This window comes from Heptranchias perlo, unplaced genomic scaffold (genome assembly GCF_035084215.1).
Source record: "Heptranchias perlo isolate sHepPer1 unplaced genomic scaffold, sHepPer1.hap1 HAP1_SCAFFOLD_134, whole genome shotgun sequence".
NCBI lineage: Eukaryota > Metazoa > Chordata > Chondrichthyes > Hexanchiformes > Hexanchidae > Heptranchias > Heptranchias perlo.
Genome location: NW_027138580.1, coordinates 1104729 through 1124604, shown reverse-complemented (window position 1 = coordinate 1124604; position 19876 = coordinate 1104729). Strand labels below are relative to the sequence as shown.

The following is a 19876-nucleotide window of genomic DNA, read 5'->3' as shown; positions in this document are numbered from 1 at the left end:
ATATTACATAGAATGTACAGCACAGAAACAGGCCATTCGGCCCACCTGGTCCATGCCGGTGTTTATGCTCCACACGAGCCTCCTCCCTTCATCTCACCCTATCAGCATATCTTTCTGTTCCTTTCTTCCTCATGTGTTTATCGAGCTTCCCCTTAACAAGTGGAAACATGTTCTCTCCGTCTCCCCTTTCGAATCCCTTCATAATTTTAAAGACCTCGATCAGGTCTCTGTTCTGGAGAAAAGAGCCCCAGCCTGTTCAATCTTTCCTGATAGGTATAACCTCTCAGTTCTGGTGTCATCCTTGTGAATCTTTTTTGCACCTTCTCCAGAGCCTCGAGATCCTTTTTGTAATATGGAGACCAGAACTGTGCCCCGTACTCCAAGTGTGGTCTGACCAAGGTTCTGTACAAGTTTAACATAACTTCTCTGCTGTTCAATTCTCTCCCTCCTGAAATGAGCCCCAGCGCTCGGTTTGCCCTTTTTTTCCGGCCTTATTAACCTGTGTCGCTACTTTTAGTGATTTGTGTGTCTGAACCCTCTTCTGCCCCATTTTGAACCCCTCCCCTCCCCCGATCCACAGGGCGGTCCCGGCCGGGGAACCCGCTCAGAGACTTCGCTCAAAATCACCCCCGCCCCCGAATCCCGGACAGTGACGGGGGGGGAATCCCCGCCCCCTGGACCAATGGGACACCGGGACATCCACTGTGACGTGTACAAGGGGGAATCCCCACCCCCAGGACCAATGGGACACCGAGACATCCACTGTGACGTGTACAAGGGGGAATCCCCACCCCCAAGACCAATGGGACACCGAGACATCCACTGTGACGTGTACAAGGGGTAATCCCTGGACCAATGGGACACCGAGACATCCACTGTGACGTGTACAAGGGGCGGTCCCTGACGCCTGGACCAATGAGACTGTCAATGGGAAACCGCGCGGCCTGGGGAGCATGCGCAGTCTGAGCAGAGGGAAGAGATAGAGGGATTTCTGGGGCGCGGGGGCTTGTGGGGGCCCGCGGTCGCCATTACTCACCGGGTGCGGCTCAGTGTCACTCGGTTCACCGGGACCTGAACATCATCGGCCTTTGAACAGGGCAGCAGTGAGAGACCGCGCACGTGTTGTGTGTGTGGAGGAGGCTTCAGCCGATCATCAGGTCTGTCGAGAGACAATCGCAGTCACACCGGGGAGAAACCGTGGAAATGTGGGGACTGTGGGAAGGGATTCAGTTCCCCGTCGGAGCTGGAAACTCATCGACGCGCTCACACCGGGGAGAGGCCGTTCACCTGCTCAGAGTCCGGGAAGGGATTCACTCAGTCATCCAACCTACTGACTCACCAGCGAGTTCACAAATTACTGCAGGGCTTGGATTCTGCTGTTAATCACATCCACGACTGAACCATGTTCATTCTGACAGTTGAGGTTTGTTTCTGCTGACGTTAATAACCCCAAGAACTGGGCTGGAGTTTAATATTCTGGATAAATGTCAAATAATTCGGCTTTGTGTTAAACACACAGTGCATCAAGTCTTTTTAATATAGAGACGTAGAAAGGTTACAGCACAGAAGGCGGCCATTCGGCCCATCAAGCCCCTGTCGGCTCTTTGCAAGAACAATCCAGTTAGTCCCATTCCCTCACGCTTTCCCCTTCAAGTATTTATCCAGTTCTCCTTTGAAGGCCATGATTGAATCTGCCTCCACCACCCCCTCGGGCAGTGCATTCCAGATCATAACCACTCGCTGTGTGAAAAAGTTTTTCCTCATGTCACCTTTGGTTCTTTAGCCAATCACCGTAAATCTGTGTCCTCTGGTTCTTGACCCTTCCACCAATGGGAACAGTTTCTCTTTATTTACTTTATCTGAACCCTTCATGATTTTGAATACCTCGATCAAATCTCCTCTCAACCTTCTCTGCTCTCAGGAGAACAACCCCAGCTTCTCCAGTCTATCCACATAACTGAAGTCCCTCATCCCTGGAATCATTCCAGTAAATCTCTTCTGCACCCTCTCTAAGGCCTTCACATCCTTCCTAAAGTGCGGTGCCCAGAATTGGACACAATACTCCAGTTGTGGCCGAACCAGTGTTTTATAAAGGTTCATCATAACTTCCATACTTTTGTACTCTATGCCTCTATTTTTTAAGCCCAGGATCCCGTATGCTTTTTTAACCACTTTCTCAACCTTCCCTGCCACCTTCAACAATTTGTGCACAAATACCCCCAGATCTCTCTGTTCCTGCACTACCTTTAGAATTGTGCCCTCTAGTTTATATATTGCCTCTCCTCGTTCTGCCTACCAAAATGTATCACTTTGCACTTCTCTGCGTTAAATTTCATCTGCCACGTGTCCGCCCATTCCACCAGCCTGCCTATATCCTCTTGTAGTCTATCACTATCCTCCTCACTGTTTACCACATTTCCACTTTTTGTGTCATCTGCAGATTTTGAAATGGTGCCCTGTACACCCAAGTCCAAGTCATTAATATATTTTTTTAAAAAGCAGTGGTCCTAGTACCGACCCCTGGGGAACACCACTGTACACCTTCCTCCAGTCCGAAAAACAACCGTTCACCACTACTCTCTGTTTCCTGTCACTTAGACAATTTCCTATCCATGCTGCCACTGCCCCTTTTATTCCATGGGCTTCAACTTTGCTGACAAGACTATTCTGCGGCCCTTTATCAAACGCCTTTTGGGAGTCCATATACACCACAGCCACCGCATTGCCCTCATCGACCCTCTCTGTTACCTCATCAAAAAACTCCAAGTTAGTTCAACATGATTTGCCTTTAACAAAAGGCAAATTAAAGATCAAAGCTCTGCAGTCCTGCCACATCCAGCCTTGAATGGCGGTGGACAATTAAACAACTGATGGGAGAAACAGAACATGGTTTAAAAAAAATATTACTGGAGAAGCAAAAGCAACCCCAGCAAAAAGGGGGTGCCCAAAGCTCGGGGGCCCAATGTCCCCCCTGCAAACCCCCCCCCCCGTTCCCGGGTCTCCATCTCTTCCACCCGCCTCCAGGACTGCTGATTGGTCCCTGAAACGTCACAATGGGCCCATTGTTCAGCTCAGCTCCTCCCCCGACTTCCACATCTGACCTGTTGGTGACCCTACTTTGGGTCACCTCTGACCCCTGTGCATCTAAACCCTAACCCAGGCCTTCATAGCCCTGGGGCTGGATTTCTGTAACACTCTCCTTACCGACCCTCCACAAACTAAACTGCACTGCCTGAAAGGGAGGAGGAAACAGATTCAATAAATCTGCCGCAACCACCCACGAAGCCTGGTAAATGAGGTTGGTGAGCTGCAGGCGCGAATAGCCACGTGGGAATATGACGTAGTGGCAATAACGGAGACCTGGCTGAGAAAAGGGCAGGATTGGCAACTAAATATTCCTGGAGACAAGGTGTTCAGGAAAGATCGGGAAGAAATGAAGGGGGTGGGGGGTGGCAGTATTGATAAAGGAGAATATTGCAGTGTTGGAGAGAGAGGGTGTCCTGGAGGGGTCAAGGACAGAATCTATTTGGTTAAAGTTAAGAAACAATAGAGGTGCCGTTACACTACTGGGTGTATTCTATAGGCCACCAACTAGTGGGAAGGAGATAGAGGAGCAAATTTGCATGGAAATTACAGAGAGGTGCAAGAACTATAGAGCAGTGATAATGGTGGACTTCAACTATCCTAATACAGACTGGGATTGTAATAGTGTAAAGGGCAAAGAGGGGGAGGAATTTCTGAAGTGTGTTCAGGAGAACTTTCTTGATCAGTATGTTTCTGGCCCAATGAGGAAGGAGGCATTGCTGGATCTAATCCTGGGGAATGAGGTGGGTCAAGAGGAGCAAGTGTGAGTGAGGGAACATTTAGGGAACAGTGATCATAATATCATAAGGTTTAGATTAGTTATGGAAAAGGTCAAGGAGCAATCTGGAGTAAAAATATTTGATTGGAGGAGGGCCAATTTCAGTGGGTTGAGAACGGATCTGGCCCGGGTAAATTGGAATCAAAGATTGTCAGGCAAAACTGTAATCGAACAACGGTGGGCCTTTAAGGAGGAGATGGTTCAGGTACAGTCCAGGTACATTCCCACGAGGGGGAAAGGTAGGGCAACCAAAGCCAGGGCTCACTAGATGACAAAAGAGATAGAGAGTAAGATGAAACAGAAAAAGGGGGCGTATGACAGATGTCAGGTTGATAATACAAGTGAGAACCAGGCTGAATATAGAAAATTCGGAGGGGAAGTGAGAAAGGAAATAAGAGGGGCAAATGGAGAGTATGAGAATCGACTGGTGGCCAAAATAAAAGGGAATCCAAAACTCTTCTATCGGCATATAAATAGTAAACAGGTAGTAAGAGGAGGGGTGGGGGTGATTAGAGACCATAAGGAGATCTATTCATGAAGAGAGGTCCAACCCCTCACCCTGAGACGATGTCCCCTCGTTCTAGACTCTCCAGCCAGGGGAAACAGCCTCTCAGCATCTACCCTGTGAAGCCCCCTCAGAATCTAATGTTTCAATGAGATCACCTCTCATTCTTCTAAACTCCAGAGAGTATCGGCCCATTCTACTCAACATCTCCTCAGAGGATAACCCTCTCATCCCAGGAATCAATCCAGTGAACCTTCACTGCACCGCCTCTAAGGCAAGTGTATCCTTCCTGAGATAAGGAGACCAAAACTGTACACAGTACTCCAGGTGTGGTCTCACCAAAGCCCTGTACAATTGCAGCAAGATGCTGCCAAAGTCACAGTAAAAGAGGATGTAGTTGAGATACTGGGTGGGCTAAAAATTGATAAAGAGGAGGTACCAGAAAGGCTGACTGCACTTAAAGTAGATCAGTCACTCAGTCCGGATGGGATGCATCCGAGGTTGCTGAGGGAAGTAAGGGTGGAAATTGCGGAGGTGCTGGCCATAATCCTCCAATCATCTTCAGATATGGGGATGGTGCCAGAGGACTGGAGAATTGCAAATGTTACACCCTTGTTCAAAAATGGGTGTAAGGATAAACCCAGCAACTACAGGCCAGTCAGTTTAACCTCGGTGGTGGGGAAACTTTTAGAAACGATAATCCGGGACAGAATTAGTAGTCACTTGGACAATTGTGGATTAACAAAGGAAAGTCATGTTTAACTAACCTGATTGAGTTTTTTGTTGAGGTAACAGAGAGGGTTGATGAGGGCAATGCGGTCCATGTGGATATGGACTTCCAAAAGGCCTTTGATAAAGTGTCAGCAAAGTTGAAGCCCATGGAATAAAAGGGGCAGTGGCAGCATGGATAGGAAATTGGCGAAGTGACAGGAAACAGAGAGTAGTGGTGAACGGTTGTTTTTCGGACTGGAGGAAGGTGTACAGTGGTGTTCCCCAGGGGTCTGCCCCACTCTCCCCCCATAGCCCAGTATCAATCCCAAACTAATCCCACTGCCCCACTCTCTCCCCATAGCCCTGTATCAATCCCAAACTAATCCCAATGCCCCGTTCTCTCCCCACAGCCATGTATCAATCCCAAACTAATCCCACTGCCCCGCTCTCTCCCCAGAGCCATGTATCAATCCCAAACTAATCCCACTGCCCCACTCTCTCCCCATAGCCCTGTATCAATCCCAAACTAATCCCAATGCCCCGTTCTCTCCCCACAGCCATGTATCAATCCCAAACTAATCTCCCCATAGCCCTGCATCAAACCCAAACTAATCCCACTGCCCCGCTCTCTCCCCATAGCCATGTATCAATCCCAAACTAATCCCACTGCCCCATTCTCTCCCCATAGCCATGTATCAATCCCAAACTAATCCCACTGCCCCATTCTCTCCCCATAGCCCTGTATCAATCCAAAACTAATCCCACTGCCCAGGTCTCTCCCCACAGCTCTGAATCAATCCCAAACTAATCACACTGCCCCGCTGTCTCCCCACAGCCCTGTATCAATCCCAAACTAATCCCACTGCCCCGGTCTCTCCCCACAGCTCTGTATCAATCCCAAACTAATCCCACTGCCCCATTCTCTCCCCATAGCCCTGTATCAATCCCAAACTAATCCCACTGCCCCGCTCTCTCCCCATAGCCCTGTATCAATCCCAAACTAATCCCACTGCCCCGGTCTCTCCCCAAACTAATCCCACTGCCCCATTCTCTCCCCATAGCCCTGCATCAATCCCAAACTAATCCCACTGCCCCGCTCTCTGCCCATCGCCCTGTATCAATCCCAAACTAATCCCACTGCCCCATTCTCTCCCCAAAGCCGTGTATCATTCCCAAACTAATCCCACTGCCCCACTCTCTCCCCAGAGCCCTGTATCAATCCCAAACAAATCTCCCCATTGCCCTGTATCAATCCCAAACTAATCCCACTGCCCCGTTCTCTCCCCATAGCCATGTATCAATCCCAAACTAATCCCACTGCCCCAGTCTCTCCCCACAGCCCTGTATCAATCCCAAACTAATCTCCCCATAGCCCTGTATCAATCCCAAACTAATCCCACTGCCCCAGTCTCTCCCCACAGCCCTGTATCAATCCCAAACTAATCTCCCCATAGCCCTGTATCAATCCCAAACTAATCCCACTGCCCCATTCTCTCCCCATAGCCCTGTATCAATCCCAAACTAATCCCACTGCCCCGCTCTCTGCCCATCGCCCTGGATCAATCCCAAACTAATCCCACTGCCCCATTCTCTCCCCATAGCCATGTATCAATCCCAAACAAATCTCCCCATAGCCCTGTATCAATTCCAAACTAATCCCAGTGCCCCACTCTCTCCCCACAGCCCTGGATCAATCCCAAACTAATCCCACTGCCCAGGTCTCTCCCCATAGCTCTGTATCAATCCCAAACTAATCCCACTGCCCCGCTGTCTCCCCATAGCCCTGTATCAATCCCAAACTAATCCCACTGCCCCGCTGTCTCCCCACAGCCCTGGATCAATCCCAAACTAATCCCACTGCCCCACTCTCTCCCCACAGCCCTGGATCAATCCCAAACTAATCCCACTGCCCCATTCTCTCCCCATAGCCCTGTATCAATCCCAAACTAATCCCACTGCTCCATTCTCTCCCCATAGCCCTGTATCAATCCCAAACTAATCCCACTGCCCCGCTCTCTGCCCATCGCCCTGGATCAATCCCAAACTAATCCCACTGCCCCATTCTCTCCCCATAGCCATGTATCAATCCCAAACAAATCTCCCCATAGCCCTGTATCAATCCCAAACTAATCCCACTGCCCCACTCTCTCCCCACAGCCCTGGATCAATCCCAAACTAATCCCACTGCCCAGGTCTCTCCCCATAGCTCTGTATCAATCCCAAACTAATCCCACTGCCCCGCTCTCTCCCCATAGCCCTGTATCAATCCCAAACTAATCCCACTGCCCCGCTGTCTCCCCACAGCCCTGGATCAATCCCAAACTAATCCCACTGCCCCGGTCTCTCCCCACAGCTCTGTATCAATCCCAAATTAATCCCACTGCCCCATTCTCTCCCCATCGCCCTGTATCAATCCCAAACTAAGCCCACTGCCCCGCTTTCTGCCCATCGCCCTGGATCAATCCCAAACTAATCCCACTGCCCCGGTCTCTCCCCACAGCTCTGTATCAATCCCAAACTAATCCCACTGCCCCATTCTCTCCCCATCGCCCTGTATCAATCCCAAACTAATCCCACTGCCCCGCTCTCTGCCCATCGCCCTGTATCAATCCCAAACTAATCCCACTGCCCCATTCTCTCCCCATAGCCGTGTATCATTCCCAAACTAATCCCACTGCCCCATTCTCTCCCCATAGCCCTGTATCAATCCCAAACTAATCCCACTGTCCCGGTCTCTCCCCATAGCCCTGTATCAATCCCAAACGAAACCCACTGCCCCACTCTCTCCCCATATCCCTGTATCAATCCCAAACTAATCCCACTGCCCCACTCTGTGAGGGAATATAGTTTCCACACAAATTCAGTACTCCTGGTTAAAAACACACTTCCTGAGGCAAGATCAGTGAAATGGGCCTGTAGGTTCGAACACGTCGCGAGGCAACCACATTCCAGAACCAAGGAAGGACGATAGCTGGGCCTCTCGTACTGATAAGGGAACCATCTCTGAGTCCACATCTCACTTTTGATGTGTAACTTTTCCTGTCTTTCTATGATCAGCTGTCTGTATTAATCAAACAGGACATGGAATATATGGGAGCTGATGAGTTTCTGTCAGTTTTATCAGGGCCTTTTGCATCTCAGGGAGTTGCCCGACTGGTGGAGACTGCGAACGGAAACAGTTGCAGCCACAGGAGGAGACAGCTCTCGAAGTCTCTCACATAACAAGGAGGCCTCAGGGTTAATGGCCTGGGAACAGGCAGGGAGGAAGAGAACAAGTCCAGGCCGCCAGCCTCGGCCTTGAAGTGAAGGGAGGTTTGAGGGGCAGGCCCCTCGAGTGTTGGAGGCCCAAGATTGGCCAACCAGAGGCAACGACATTTTGAGGGCCACTCAATCAGCCCGTGAAACGTGGAGATGAGAATTGGGCTGACCGCTCTTCCTTTGTCTGGAGAGATACACGAGGCCTCGTTGGCCACCGCGCCCTTGAGAGTGAGCCCGACAGGGGAGATCCCACTGTGTGAGTGACAGCCCCGGGGCCATCCCCCAAAAGGAACAGGAAGGAGAGAGACCCCCCTTTCGAGAGTCAGGGAGTGAAAAGAGGGAGAGAAGGAGTTACAGAGAAGACAAGGTGGAGAGGGAAAAGAGGATAAACAGACAGGACCAAAAGTTACGATCTCCGCCCAGAGGATAGCGGAGTAAATTAATGCCTTGTTTTCCGGTTATTATTCCTTAAATACTTGAATGTATTGGTCCTTGCTTTTGTTCAAATAAAAGATCATCACTGTAACCAATTGGTGGCAGGTTCACCGACATAAACCTGACAACTCCCCCCACAGCCCTGTATCAATCCCCAAACTAATCCCACTGCCCCACTCTCTCCCCATAGCCCTGCATCAATCGCAAACTAATCCCACTGCCCCGCTCTCTCCCCATAGCCCTGTATCAATCCCCAAATTAATCCCAATGCCGCACTCTCTCCCCGAAGCCCTGTATCAATCCCCAAACAAATCCCACTGCCCCACTCTCTCCCCATAAACCTGAATCAATCCACAAACTAATCCCAATACCCCACTCTCTCCCCATAGCCCTGTATCAATCCCCAAACTAATCCCACTGCCCCACACTCTCCCCATAGCCCTGTATCAATCCCAAACTAATCCCACTGCCCCGCTCTCTCCCCATAGCCCTGTATCAATCCCCAAACTAATCCCACTGCCCCACTCTCTCCCCATAGCCCTGTATCAATCCCAAACTCATCCAACTGCCCTGCTCTCCCGTCACCCTGTTGCTCTTAGTACACTGACTGGTGTCTCTCTCTCCCCTTGTTACTGTTCGTACACTGACTGGTGTCTCACTCTACCCTTGTTACTGTCAGTGCACTGACTGGTGTCTCTCACTCTTCCCTTGTTTCTGTCAGTACACTGACTGGTGTCTCTCACTCTGCCCTTGTTCCTGTCAGTACACTGAATGGTGTCTCTCTCTCTCTCTCTCACCCCTTGTTACTGTCAGTACACTGACTGGTGTCTCTCTCTCTCTCTCTCTCCCCTTGTTACTGTCAGTACACTGACTGGTGTCTCTCTCTCTCTCTCTCTCCCCTTGTTACTGTCAGTACACTGACTGGTGTCTCTCACTCTCCCCTTGTTACTGTCAGTACACTGACTGGTGTCTCTCTCTCTCTCTCCCCTTGTTTCAGGGACAGGCAACATTCCACATTGCCCACCAGACTCTGTTTTTTTCTGGTGGATTGTGGGCGTCCCACTCTGTGTGAAATGCAGGTCAGTCGGAATTGTCGGCGTTTTTTAATTGGAGATTTTAAAAAGTGGAACCTTTGAGACAGGGAAAGATTGATTTTGCACCAAAGATTCATTTGGGATTGGAGTAAACAGTGTAATATTTTATTATAAAATAATCTCAGGCCAGAGATAATCAAAGCAATCAAAGGAGTGGATGGGGTTCAGACAGAGAAACCTTACAGAGAAAGATTATCTGTGATCACCAGGCATTGTTCTCTGACTATTTATGCTGTGCATTTACGGAATCCCACACTCACCTGACGAAGGAGGAAAGCTCCGAAAGCTTGTGATTCCAAATAAAGCTGTTGGACTATAACCCGGTGTTGGAAGACTTCATACATTTGTCCACCCCAGTCCATCACCGGCATCTCCACATCATCACTAAAAAAAACAGATGATCTGGTCATTCATCACATTGCTGTTTGTGGGATCTTGCTGTGCGCAAATTGAGTTCTGCGTTTCCAACATTACAACAGTGTCGACACTTCAAAAAAGTACTTCATTGGCTGTAAAGGGCTTTGGGCCGTCCTGAGGCTATATAAATGCAAGTCTTTCTTCCTTTGTTCTTTACTTTCGAGCAGCGTAGACTGAGAGGTGACCGGATAGAGGCCGATAAAATAATTACAGGGCTGGATAGCATCCGATTATTCCAGTTTAACAGATTGGGGAGGACCAGGGAACACGAGTTTAAACGATGGAAGAGTAGGAATAGACTGGATGTGAGGCGGTTCCTCTTTTCCCAGAGAGTACCGAGCCTCTAGAATACGTTCCCAGCTGGTGGGGTGGGTGCTGGCTCTCTGCCTTCAAGAGGGAGCTGGACCGGTTCCTGACTGGTCCATCATATAGAAGGTCAGTGTCTTTCTGGATAACACTTGGTCCGTGTGATCTGCTGGACTGCTTTCGACAGATCAATTAGCTCCAATCTCATCTCAGGAGATCTCAACCACTCAACATACTGTCCACAGGGGAGTTCTCCCGGTGCCCTGGGACCAACATTCGTGCTTCAAACAACACCAGCAAAAAAAACACTTGATTGAACGGCCACTCGTCTCATTGCTGTTTGTGGGATCAAGCTGGCTGCCCCGTAACAACAGGGACTGCACTTCAAAAGGACTTGTCTTATCTTTAGCGACATTAAAAAGAGGCAGCACACTGTGTGTTTAACGCAAAGCTGATTTCTTTGGCTTTTATCCAGAATATTAAACTCCAGCCCAGTTATAGGGATTATTAACATCAGAAACAAACGCCAACTGTCAGAATGAACGTCGTTCAGTCCTGGATGTGATTAACAGCAGAATCCAAGCCCTGCAGTCACAGGTGAACTCGCTGGTGAGTCAGAAGGTGGGATGACTGAGTGAATCCCTTCCCACACACGGAGCAGGTGAACGGCCTCTCCCCGGTGTGAGCGCGTCGATGAGTTTCCAGCTCTGACGGGGAACTGAATCCCTTCCCACAGTCCCCACATTTCCACGGTTTCTCCCCGGTGTGACTGCGATTGTCTCTCGACAGACCTGATGATCGGCTGAAGCCTCCTCCACACACACAACACGTGCGCGGTCTCTCACTGCTGCCCTGTTCAAAGGCCGATGATGTTCAGGTCCCGGTGAACCGAGTGACACTGAGCCGCACCCGGTGAGTAATGGCGGCCGCGGGCCCCCACAATCCCCCGCGCCCCAGAAACCCCTCTATCTCTTCCCTCTGCTCAGACTGCGCATGCTCCCCAGGCCGCGCGGTTTCCCATTGACAGGCTCATTGGTCCAGGCGTCAGGGACCGCCCTTTGTACACGTCACAGTGGATGTCTCGGTGTCCCATTGGTCCAGGCGTCAGGGACCGACCCTTGTTCACGTCACAGTGGATGTCTCGGTGTCCCATTGGTCCAGGGGGCGGGGATTCCCCCTTGTAGACGTCACAGTGGATGTCTCGGTGTCCCATTGGTCCAGGGGGCGGGGATTCCCCCTTGTACACGTCACAGTGGATGTCTCGGTGTCCCATTGGTCCAGGGGGCGGGGATTCCCCCGGTCACTGTCCGGGATTCGGGGGCGGGGGTTGATTTTGAGCGAAGTCTCTGAGCGGGTTCCCCGGCCGGGACCGCCCTGTGGATCGGGGGAGGGGAGGGGAGGGGTTCAAAATGGGGCAGAAGAGGGTTCAGACACACAAATCACTAAAAGTAGCGACACAGGTTAATAAGGCCGGAAAAAAAGGGCAAACCGAGCGCTGGGGCTCATTTCAGGAGGGAGAGAATTGAACAGCAGAGAAGTTATGTTAAACTTGTATAGAACCTTGGTTAGACCACACTTGGAGTACGGGGCACAGTTCTGGTCTCCATATTACAAAAAGGATATAGAGGCTCTGGAGAAGGTGCAAAAAAGATTCACAAGGATGACACCAGAACTGAGAGGTTATACCTATCAGGAAAGATTGAACAGGCTGGGGCTCTTTTCTCCAGAACAGAGACCTGATCGAGGTCTTTAAAATTATGAAGGGATTCGAAAGGGTAGACGGAGAGAAGATGTTTCCACTTGTTAAGGGGAAGCTCGATAAACACATGAGGGAGAAAGGAATAGAAAGATATGCTGATAGGGTGAGATGAAGGGAGGAGGCTCGTGTGGAGCATAAACACCGGCATGGACCAGGTGGGCCGAATGGCCTGTTTCTGTGCTGTACATTCGATGTAATATGTAACAGGAACAAATTTATTTATTTTCCATCTGCCTGTAGTGGGAAGGAGAAACACTATTTACTATCCAGGAACCAGTAAAAACACGGACCTCACCGTCTCTCACAAACTCCTTTGCCAATTATTTCCGTGGAAATGTTCACTCCGACCCTCAAAGAGCGTCACCTCACCGCAAGCAAAGTCGTGAGACCCGCCAGTCAGCAGAAACAAAGCACCTGGAAGGAAACCTCTTAAACTCAATTCAATGATTCCCCGTGGGTCAGGATCGAGCGTATTGTCCGAATGCAACTTTATTACACCGACACCAATAGTATAAGAACTATTACGGTGAGACAATAAACTCAAACACACTGGTTTCCTGCAGGCCCAAGGTGATCCGGCCTGGCTTCTGTCGATTGGACTTCTGACCGTCCTGTCAGCTTAACAAACCAAAAGCCTTGCTGTTTGTTCTTAAATCATCCCCTTGAATGTGAGTCATCTCACATGATGCCCAGAATATATATTGAAGTGAGATTCCTCCAGACCTCGACATAATGGCCGTGTTAATAGTTTAATTGCTTCAAGTTTAACTTGATGTCTCCTGCCTGGCAATACAAAGGGACAGTCTATGTCCTGGGCATCCCAGATAGATAATGTGATGACTGGCGGGCCTCTGTTGTTCTTGCGAGCCTCTGATATTCACGCATATCGAGATGTAATGAACTTTGATTGAGAACAAAGCAAATTCTCACATTGTAAATTCTAACAACTGCCAGAATGAACATGGTTCAGTCCTGGATGTGATTAACAGCAGCAATAACAGCAGAATCCAACCGCCTGCAGTCACTGGTGAACTCGCTGGTGTGTCAACAGGTAGGACGACCGAGTGAATCCCTTCCCGCACACGGAGCAGGTGAACGGCCTCTCCCCGGTGTGAACTCGCTGGTGTTGCAGCAGGCGGGACGACCGAGCAAATCCCTTCCCGCACACGGAGCAGGTGAATGGCCTCTCCCCGGTGTGAACTCGCTGGTGTACCAGCAGGGTGGATGAACGAGTGAATCCCTCCCCACACACGGAGCAGGTGAAGGGCCTCTCCCCGGTGTGAACTCGCTGGTGTGCCAGCAGGCGGAATGACTGAGTGAATCCCTTCCCACACACGGAGCAGGTGAACGGCCTCTCCCCGGTGTGAACTCGCTGGTGTGTCAGCAGGCGGAATGACTCAGTGAATCCCTCCTCACACACGGAGCAGGTGAACGGCCTCTCCCCGGTGTGAACTCGATGGTGTACCAGCAGGCGGAATGACTCAGTGAATCCCTTCCCACACACGGAGCAGGTGAACGGCCTCTCCCCAGTGTGACTGCGTCGATGAGTTTCCAGCCTGGATGGGTAATTGAATCCCTTCCCACAGTCCCCACATTTCCACGGTTTCTCCATGGTCCGGGTGTCCTTGTGTCTCTCCAGGTTGGACGATCAGTTGAAGCCTCGTCCACACACAGAACACGTGGACGGTTTCTCCCAGCTGTGAACGGTGCGATGTTTTTTCAGGCTGTGTAACTGGTTAAAGCTCTTTCCACACTCAGTGCACTGGAACACTCTCACTCGGGTGTGTGTGTCTCGGTGATTTTCCACTCACACTGATGTTTGAAATCTTTTCCCACAGACACAACAGACAAACATTTCTCCTTCCACGTTCAAAAAAATGAAGCCTTGAATCTGTGTTGGGAAATACAATGACACAAACATGATACAATTTGTAAATTAAACCATTTAAAATCAAATAAAATGAATTTTATTCCTTTCTCTCAGTGATGTCTGGGCTGAGAATGAATGTTTGCGCCCGGTTACGCAGTGTGTCACTGGTTCTCCGCTCCAAATGCACCTCTTTCGGCTCACGGTCTCATTTGCACCTTGCGTTTCTAAACCCCATCTCAGAAATATCAGCAATTGGTGCGAACAATGGCGGGCAATCATACCCAGAATGCTCCACACACTAGAATATGGCCTATGTCAGCTGTGGCTCAGTGGGTATCACTCTCGCCTGAGTCAGAAGCACAAAATCTGGGCTGACACTTCAGTGCAGTACTGAGGGAGGGTCACACTGTCGGAGGGTCAGTACTGAGGGAGGGTCACACTGTCGGAGGGTCAGTACTGAGGGAGGGTCACACTTTCGGAGGGTCAGTACTGAGGGAGGGTCACACTGTCGGAGGGTCAGTACTGAGGGAGCGTCGCACTGTCGGAGGGTCAGTACTGAGGGAGGGTCACACTGTCGGAGGGTCAGTACTGAGGGAGGGTCACACTGTCGGAGGGTCAGTACTGAGGGAGGGTCACACTTTCGGAGGGTCAGTACTGAGGGAGGGTCACACTGTCGGAGGGTCAGTACTGAGGGAGCGTCGCACTGTCGGAGGGTCAGTACTGAGGGAGCGCCGCACTGTCGGAGGGTCAGTACTGAGGGAGCGCCGCACTGTCGGAGGGTCGGTACCGAGGGAGCGCCGCACTGTCAGAGGGTCAGTACCGAGGGAGCTCCGCGCTGTCGGAGGAGCCGTCCATCGGATGAGACGTTAAACCGAAGCCCCTGCCTGCCCCTCTCGGGGTGGACGCAAAAGATCCCGCGGCCACCACCGCAAAGGAGAGCAGGAGAGTTTCTCCCTCAACCGACCACCTCAAAAAACCAGATCACCTGCTCGGTGCTGCTTGTGGGATCCTGCTGTGCATTATGTTCTCATGCACTGGCTGCATTGCAACAGTGGCTGCAACTTCACCAGCAGCTGCTGGGCTGTGTGTGGGAGGGGGAGGGGCCCTGAGGATGGGACAGGCGCTGCTCGAATGCAACTCTTGCTTTGGCAGCTCTGGGGAATGGGGCGCAGTGCGCAGGCGCGGGTCTGGCGGGCGGAGCATGCGCGGTGCGGGTCCCGGAGCCTCACCGAGCGGATCGATTTTAATGGCGGCCGCGACTGACCGCCCGCCCGCCGGGGAGGTGAGGCGCGCACTCGATGGTCCGGCGGCTCCCGTCCCCCCGCCCCGCCCCCGGTCCTACCCGCCGCCTTTTTATTCCCGGTTTTCTTCTCCCGTTTCCACCGAGTCCGACTGAGCGACAAAACGACAGGCCCGAGGCTGCTCCCAGAATGCAGGGCGCGGCCTGGGGGAGCATGCGCAGTCTGAGCAGAGGGAAGAGATAGAGGGGTTTCTGGGGCGCGGGGGATTGTGGGGGCCCACCGCCGCCATTACTCGCGTTTTTTTTCCGCGCACGGAACCGAGTCCAGAAATTGCAGACTGAGGAATTCAGAGCCGGGATCCATCAGGGTGGGCGCTGGATGCGGAAGTCGGCCCCTCGCCTCCTGTGTCGGTCCATTTTGTGGCATCAGTTCGAGCCGGAGGAGAAGCTGCTGGGTTTCACCCCGAGGACTTCATTCCAGCCGCGACAGCCTGTCTGAGCCCAGTCGGGCCCAGATGTGGGTCTGTCAGGGGAGGTCGATTCTCGGGGACATTCGGCTGCTAATCTGACCCTGTCCGTACTGTACAATGTAAAAGAGTCTTGTTTTAGGAACGAGTATTTCCGTGGAGGCTTTTAATCCATTTTACATCTGCAGATTTACAAAAATATATACAGTACTGTACACATTATATATTAGTCTAGTAATACAGTACTGTACAGATTACATATTATTGGTCTGGTAATACAGTACTGTACACGTTACTCCAGTAATACAGTACTGTACACATGATATTATTACTCCATTAATACAGTACTGTACACATGATATATTATTAGTGTAGTAATACAGTACTGTACACATGTTTAGTCATACAGTACTGTATATATTTTAATATCTCGTAATACATTACTGTGCACAGTATATTATTAGTCTCGTAATAAGTGCGATACAAATTATTAATCTCGTAATACATTACTGTACACAGTATATTAGTCTAGTAATACAGTACTATGCACATTATATATTAGTCTAGTAATACATTACTGCATACAGTATATATTAGTCTAGAAATAAAATACTGTACACATTATATATTATTAGTCTGGTAATACATTACTGTACATATATCAGTCTCGTAATACAGTTCTGTACACATATTGGTCTAGTAATACATTACAGTACACAGTATATAATTAATCTGGTAATACAGCACTGTGCACATTATATTATTAGTCTAATAAAATATATACTGTGTACAGTAATGTAATTAGCCCAGAAATAAAGTACTGAACACGTTAAATATTATTAGTTTAGAAATAAAGTACTATACACAGATTAGTCTAGTAACAGTACTGTACACATTATATTAGTCTAGTAATACAGCACTGTACACATTATGTATTAGTCTCGTAATACATCACTGCACACAGTATATTAGTCTAGTAATACATAACTGTACACAGTATATATTAGTCTAGTAATATGGTACTGTACACATTATATATTAGTTTAGAAATAAAGTACTATACACATAGATTAGTCTAATAATAGTACAGTACACATATTAGTCGAGTAATACATTACTGTACACATTATATATTAATCTAGTAATACAGTACTGTACATATATTAGTCTAATATAGTACTGTACACATATTAGTCGAGTAATACAGTACTCTACACAATAAATTATTAGTCGTGTAATACAGTCCTGTGCACATTATATATTAGTCCAGTAATACATTACTGTGCACAGTATATTAGTCCAGTAATACAGTACTGTGCACAGTATATTAGTCCAGTAATACAGTACTGTACACATTATATATTAGTCCAGTAATACATTACTGTACACATTATATTAGTCCAGTAAAACAGCACTGTACACATTATATATTAGTCTGGTAATACAGTACTGCACACATTATTAGTCAAGTAATACATTACTGTGCACATTATATTAGTCCAGTAAAACAACACTGTACACATTATATATTAGTCTAGTAATACATTACTGTACACAGTACATTAGTCTAGTAATACATTACTGTACACAGTATATTTTAGTCTCATAATACAGTACTGTACATATTAGTCCAGTAATATAGTAATGCACACATATATTAGTCGAGTAATACAGTACTGTGCACAATATATATTAGTTTAGTACAGTACTGTACACATTATATATTAGTTTAGTAATACAGTACTGTACACATTATATATTATTAGTCTAGTAATACAGTACTGTACACATTATATATTAGTTTAGTACAGTACTGTACACATTATATATTAGTTTAGTAATACAGTACTGTACACATTATATATTAGTTTAGTAATACAGTACTGTACATATTATATATTATTAGTCTAGTAATACAGTACTGTACACATTATATATTAGTCCAGTAATACAGTACTGTACACATTATATATTAGTCCAGTAATACAGTACTGTACACATTATATATTAGTCTAGTAATACAGTACTGTACACATTATATATTAGTCTAGTAATACAATACTGTACACATTATATATTAGTCTAGTAATACAGTACGTTACACATTATATATTAGTCAAGTAATACAGTACTGTACACATTATATTAGTCCAGTAAAACAACACTGTACACATTATATATTAGTCTAGTAATACATTACTGTACACAGTACATTAGTCTAGTAATACATTACTGTACACAGTATATTTTAGTCTCATAATACAGTACTGTACATATTAGTCCAGTAATATAGTAATGCACACATATATTAGTCGAGTAATACAGTACTGTGCACAATATATATTAGTTTAGTACAGTACTGTACACATTATATATTAGTTTAGTAATACAGTACTGTACACATTATATATTATTAGTCTAGTAATACAGTACTGTACACATTATATATTAGTTTAGTACAGTACTGTACACATTATATATTAGTTTAGTAATACAGTACTGTACACATTATATATTAGTTTAGTAATACAGTACTGTACATATTATATATTATTAGTCTAGTAATACAGTACTGTACACATTATATATTAGTCCAGTAATACAGTACTGTACACATTATATATTAGTCCAGTAATACAGTACTGTACACATTATATATTAGTCTAGTAATACAGTACTGTACACATTATATATTAGTCTAGTAATACAGTACTGTACACATTATATATTAGTCTAGTAATACAGTACTGTACACATATATTATTAGTCTAGTAATACAGTACTGTACACATTATTAGTCCAGTAATACAGTACTGTACACATTATTAATCCAGTAATACAGTACTGTACACATTAATCAAGTAATACGGTACTGTACACATTATATATTAGTCCAGTAATACAGTACTGGACACATTATATATTAGTCTAGTAATACAGTACTGTAGACATTATATATTATTAGTGTAGTAATACAGTTCTGTACACATTATTAGTCCAGTAATACAGTACTGTACACATTATATATTATTAGTCTAGTAATACAGTACTGTACACATTATATATTATTAGTCTAGTAATACAGTACTGTACACATTAGTGTAGTAATACAGTACTGTATACATTATATATTATTAGTCCAATAATATAGTACTGTACACATTATTAGTCTCGTAATACAGTACTGTACACATTATATTAATCTAGTAATACAGTATTGGACACATTATATATTATTAGTCTAGTAATACAGTACTGTACACATTATATATTATTAGTCTAGCAATACAGTACTGTACCCATTATATATTATTAGTCTAGTAATACAGCACTGTACACACATTAGTGTAGTAATACAGTATTGTACACATTATATATTAGTCTAATACAGTACTGTACACATTATATATTAGTCTAGTAATACAGTGCACATTATATATTATTAGTCTAGTGATACAATCCTGTGTATAATATATCTATTTAGTCTTGTGCTCCACATTATATATTTTAGTCCAGTAATATAGTACTGTACATATATTATTTTTATTCCAGTAATACAGTACAGTACATACATTATACATCTTGGTCCAGTAATATAGTATTTTACAAACACTATATATATTTTCATCCCATAATATAGTATTGTACATACATTATATATTTTTTGTCCAGTAATACAGTAAAGTCCATGCTGTTTTTAGTCCAGTAACATAGTCCATATATATTCGGCCGAGCAGCCTGCATGAGGAATCGCAGGTGTCTGTGTCCTGAACAGGAACCAGTAAGTGTGGATCTGCAGAGCAGCGAAAATCGGGAGAGTGAACATGAGGTGCAGCAGAGTGAGGGAGGAGGGAGAGAGTGTGGGACGGGGATTTACAGCTTGAGGGGAACGAGAGGGGAAAGAATGTTCCACAGAAACTAGAATTGTCTGTTCTGAATTTCTATCCTGTAT

At 46.9% G+C, this 19876-nt stretch overlaps 1 protein-coding gene and 1 long non-coding RNA gene across 4 annotated transcripts in view; one reads left to right on the top strand and one right to left on the bottom strand.

Moving 5' to 3' along the window:
• LOC137308612 (uncharacterized) overlaps window positions 1–14267 on the top strand; it is a 65665-nt gene extending 51398 nt beyond the window's left edge. For 2 of the 3 annotated variants that reach the window (XR_010959574.1, XR_010959577.1), the window contains one exon: window positions 12588–13236. This is a non-coding gene — a long non-coding RNA (uncharacterized lncRNA). Of the gene's footprint in view, window positions 1–12587; window positions 13237–14185 lie in introns of those variants that run through there. The other variant, XR_010959575.1, reaches the window with a different exon arrangement.
• The window catches only part of LOC137308609 (zinc finger protein 850-like), a 79809-nt gene extending 63775 nt beyond the window's left edge, over window positions 1–16034 (bottom strand). Inside the window, exons 1-2 of the mRNA XM_067977228.1 lie at window positions 15560–16034; window positions 13373–14238 (exon numbers count right to left, since the gene is read on the bottom strand). Of these exons, the coding sequence (XP_067833329.1) occupies window positions 13373–13959 (587 nt within the window). The 5' untranslated portion in view covers window positions 13960–14238; window positions 15560–16034. The remainder of the gene's footprint in view (window positions 1–13372; window positions 14239–15559) is intronic.
• Between the last annotated feature and the right edge of the window lie 3842 nt (window positions 16035–19876).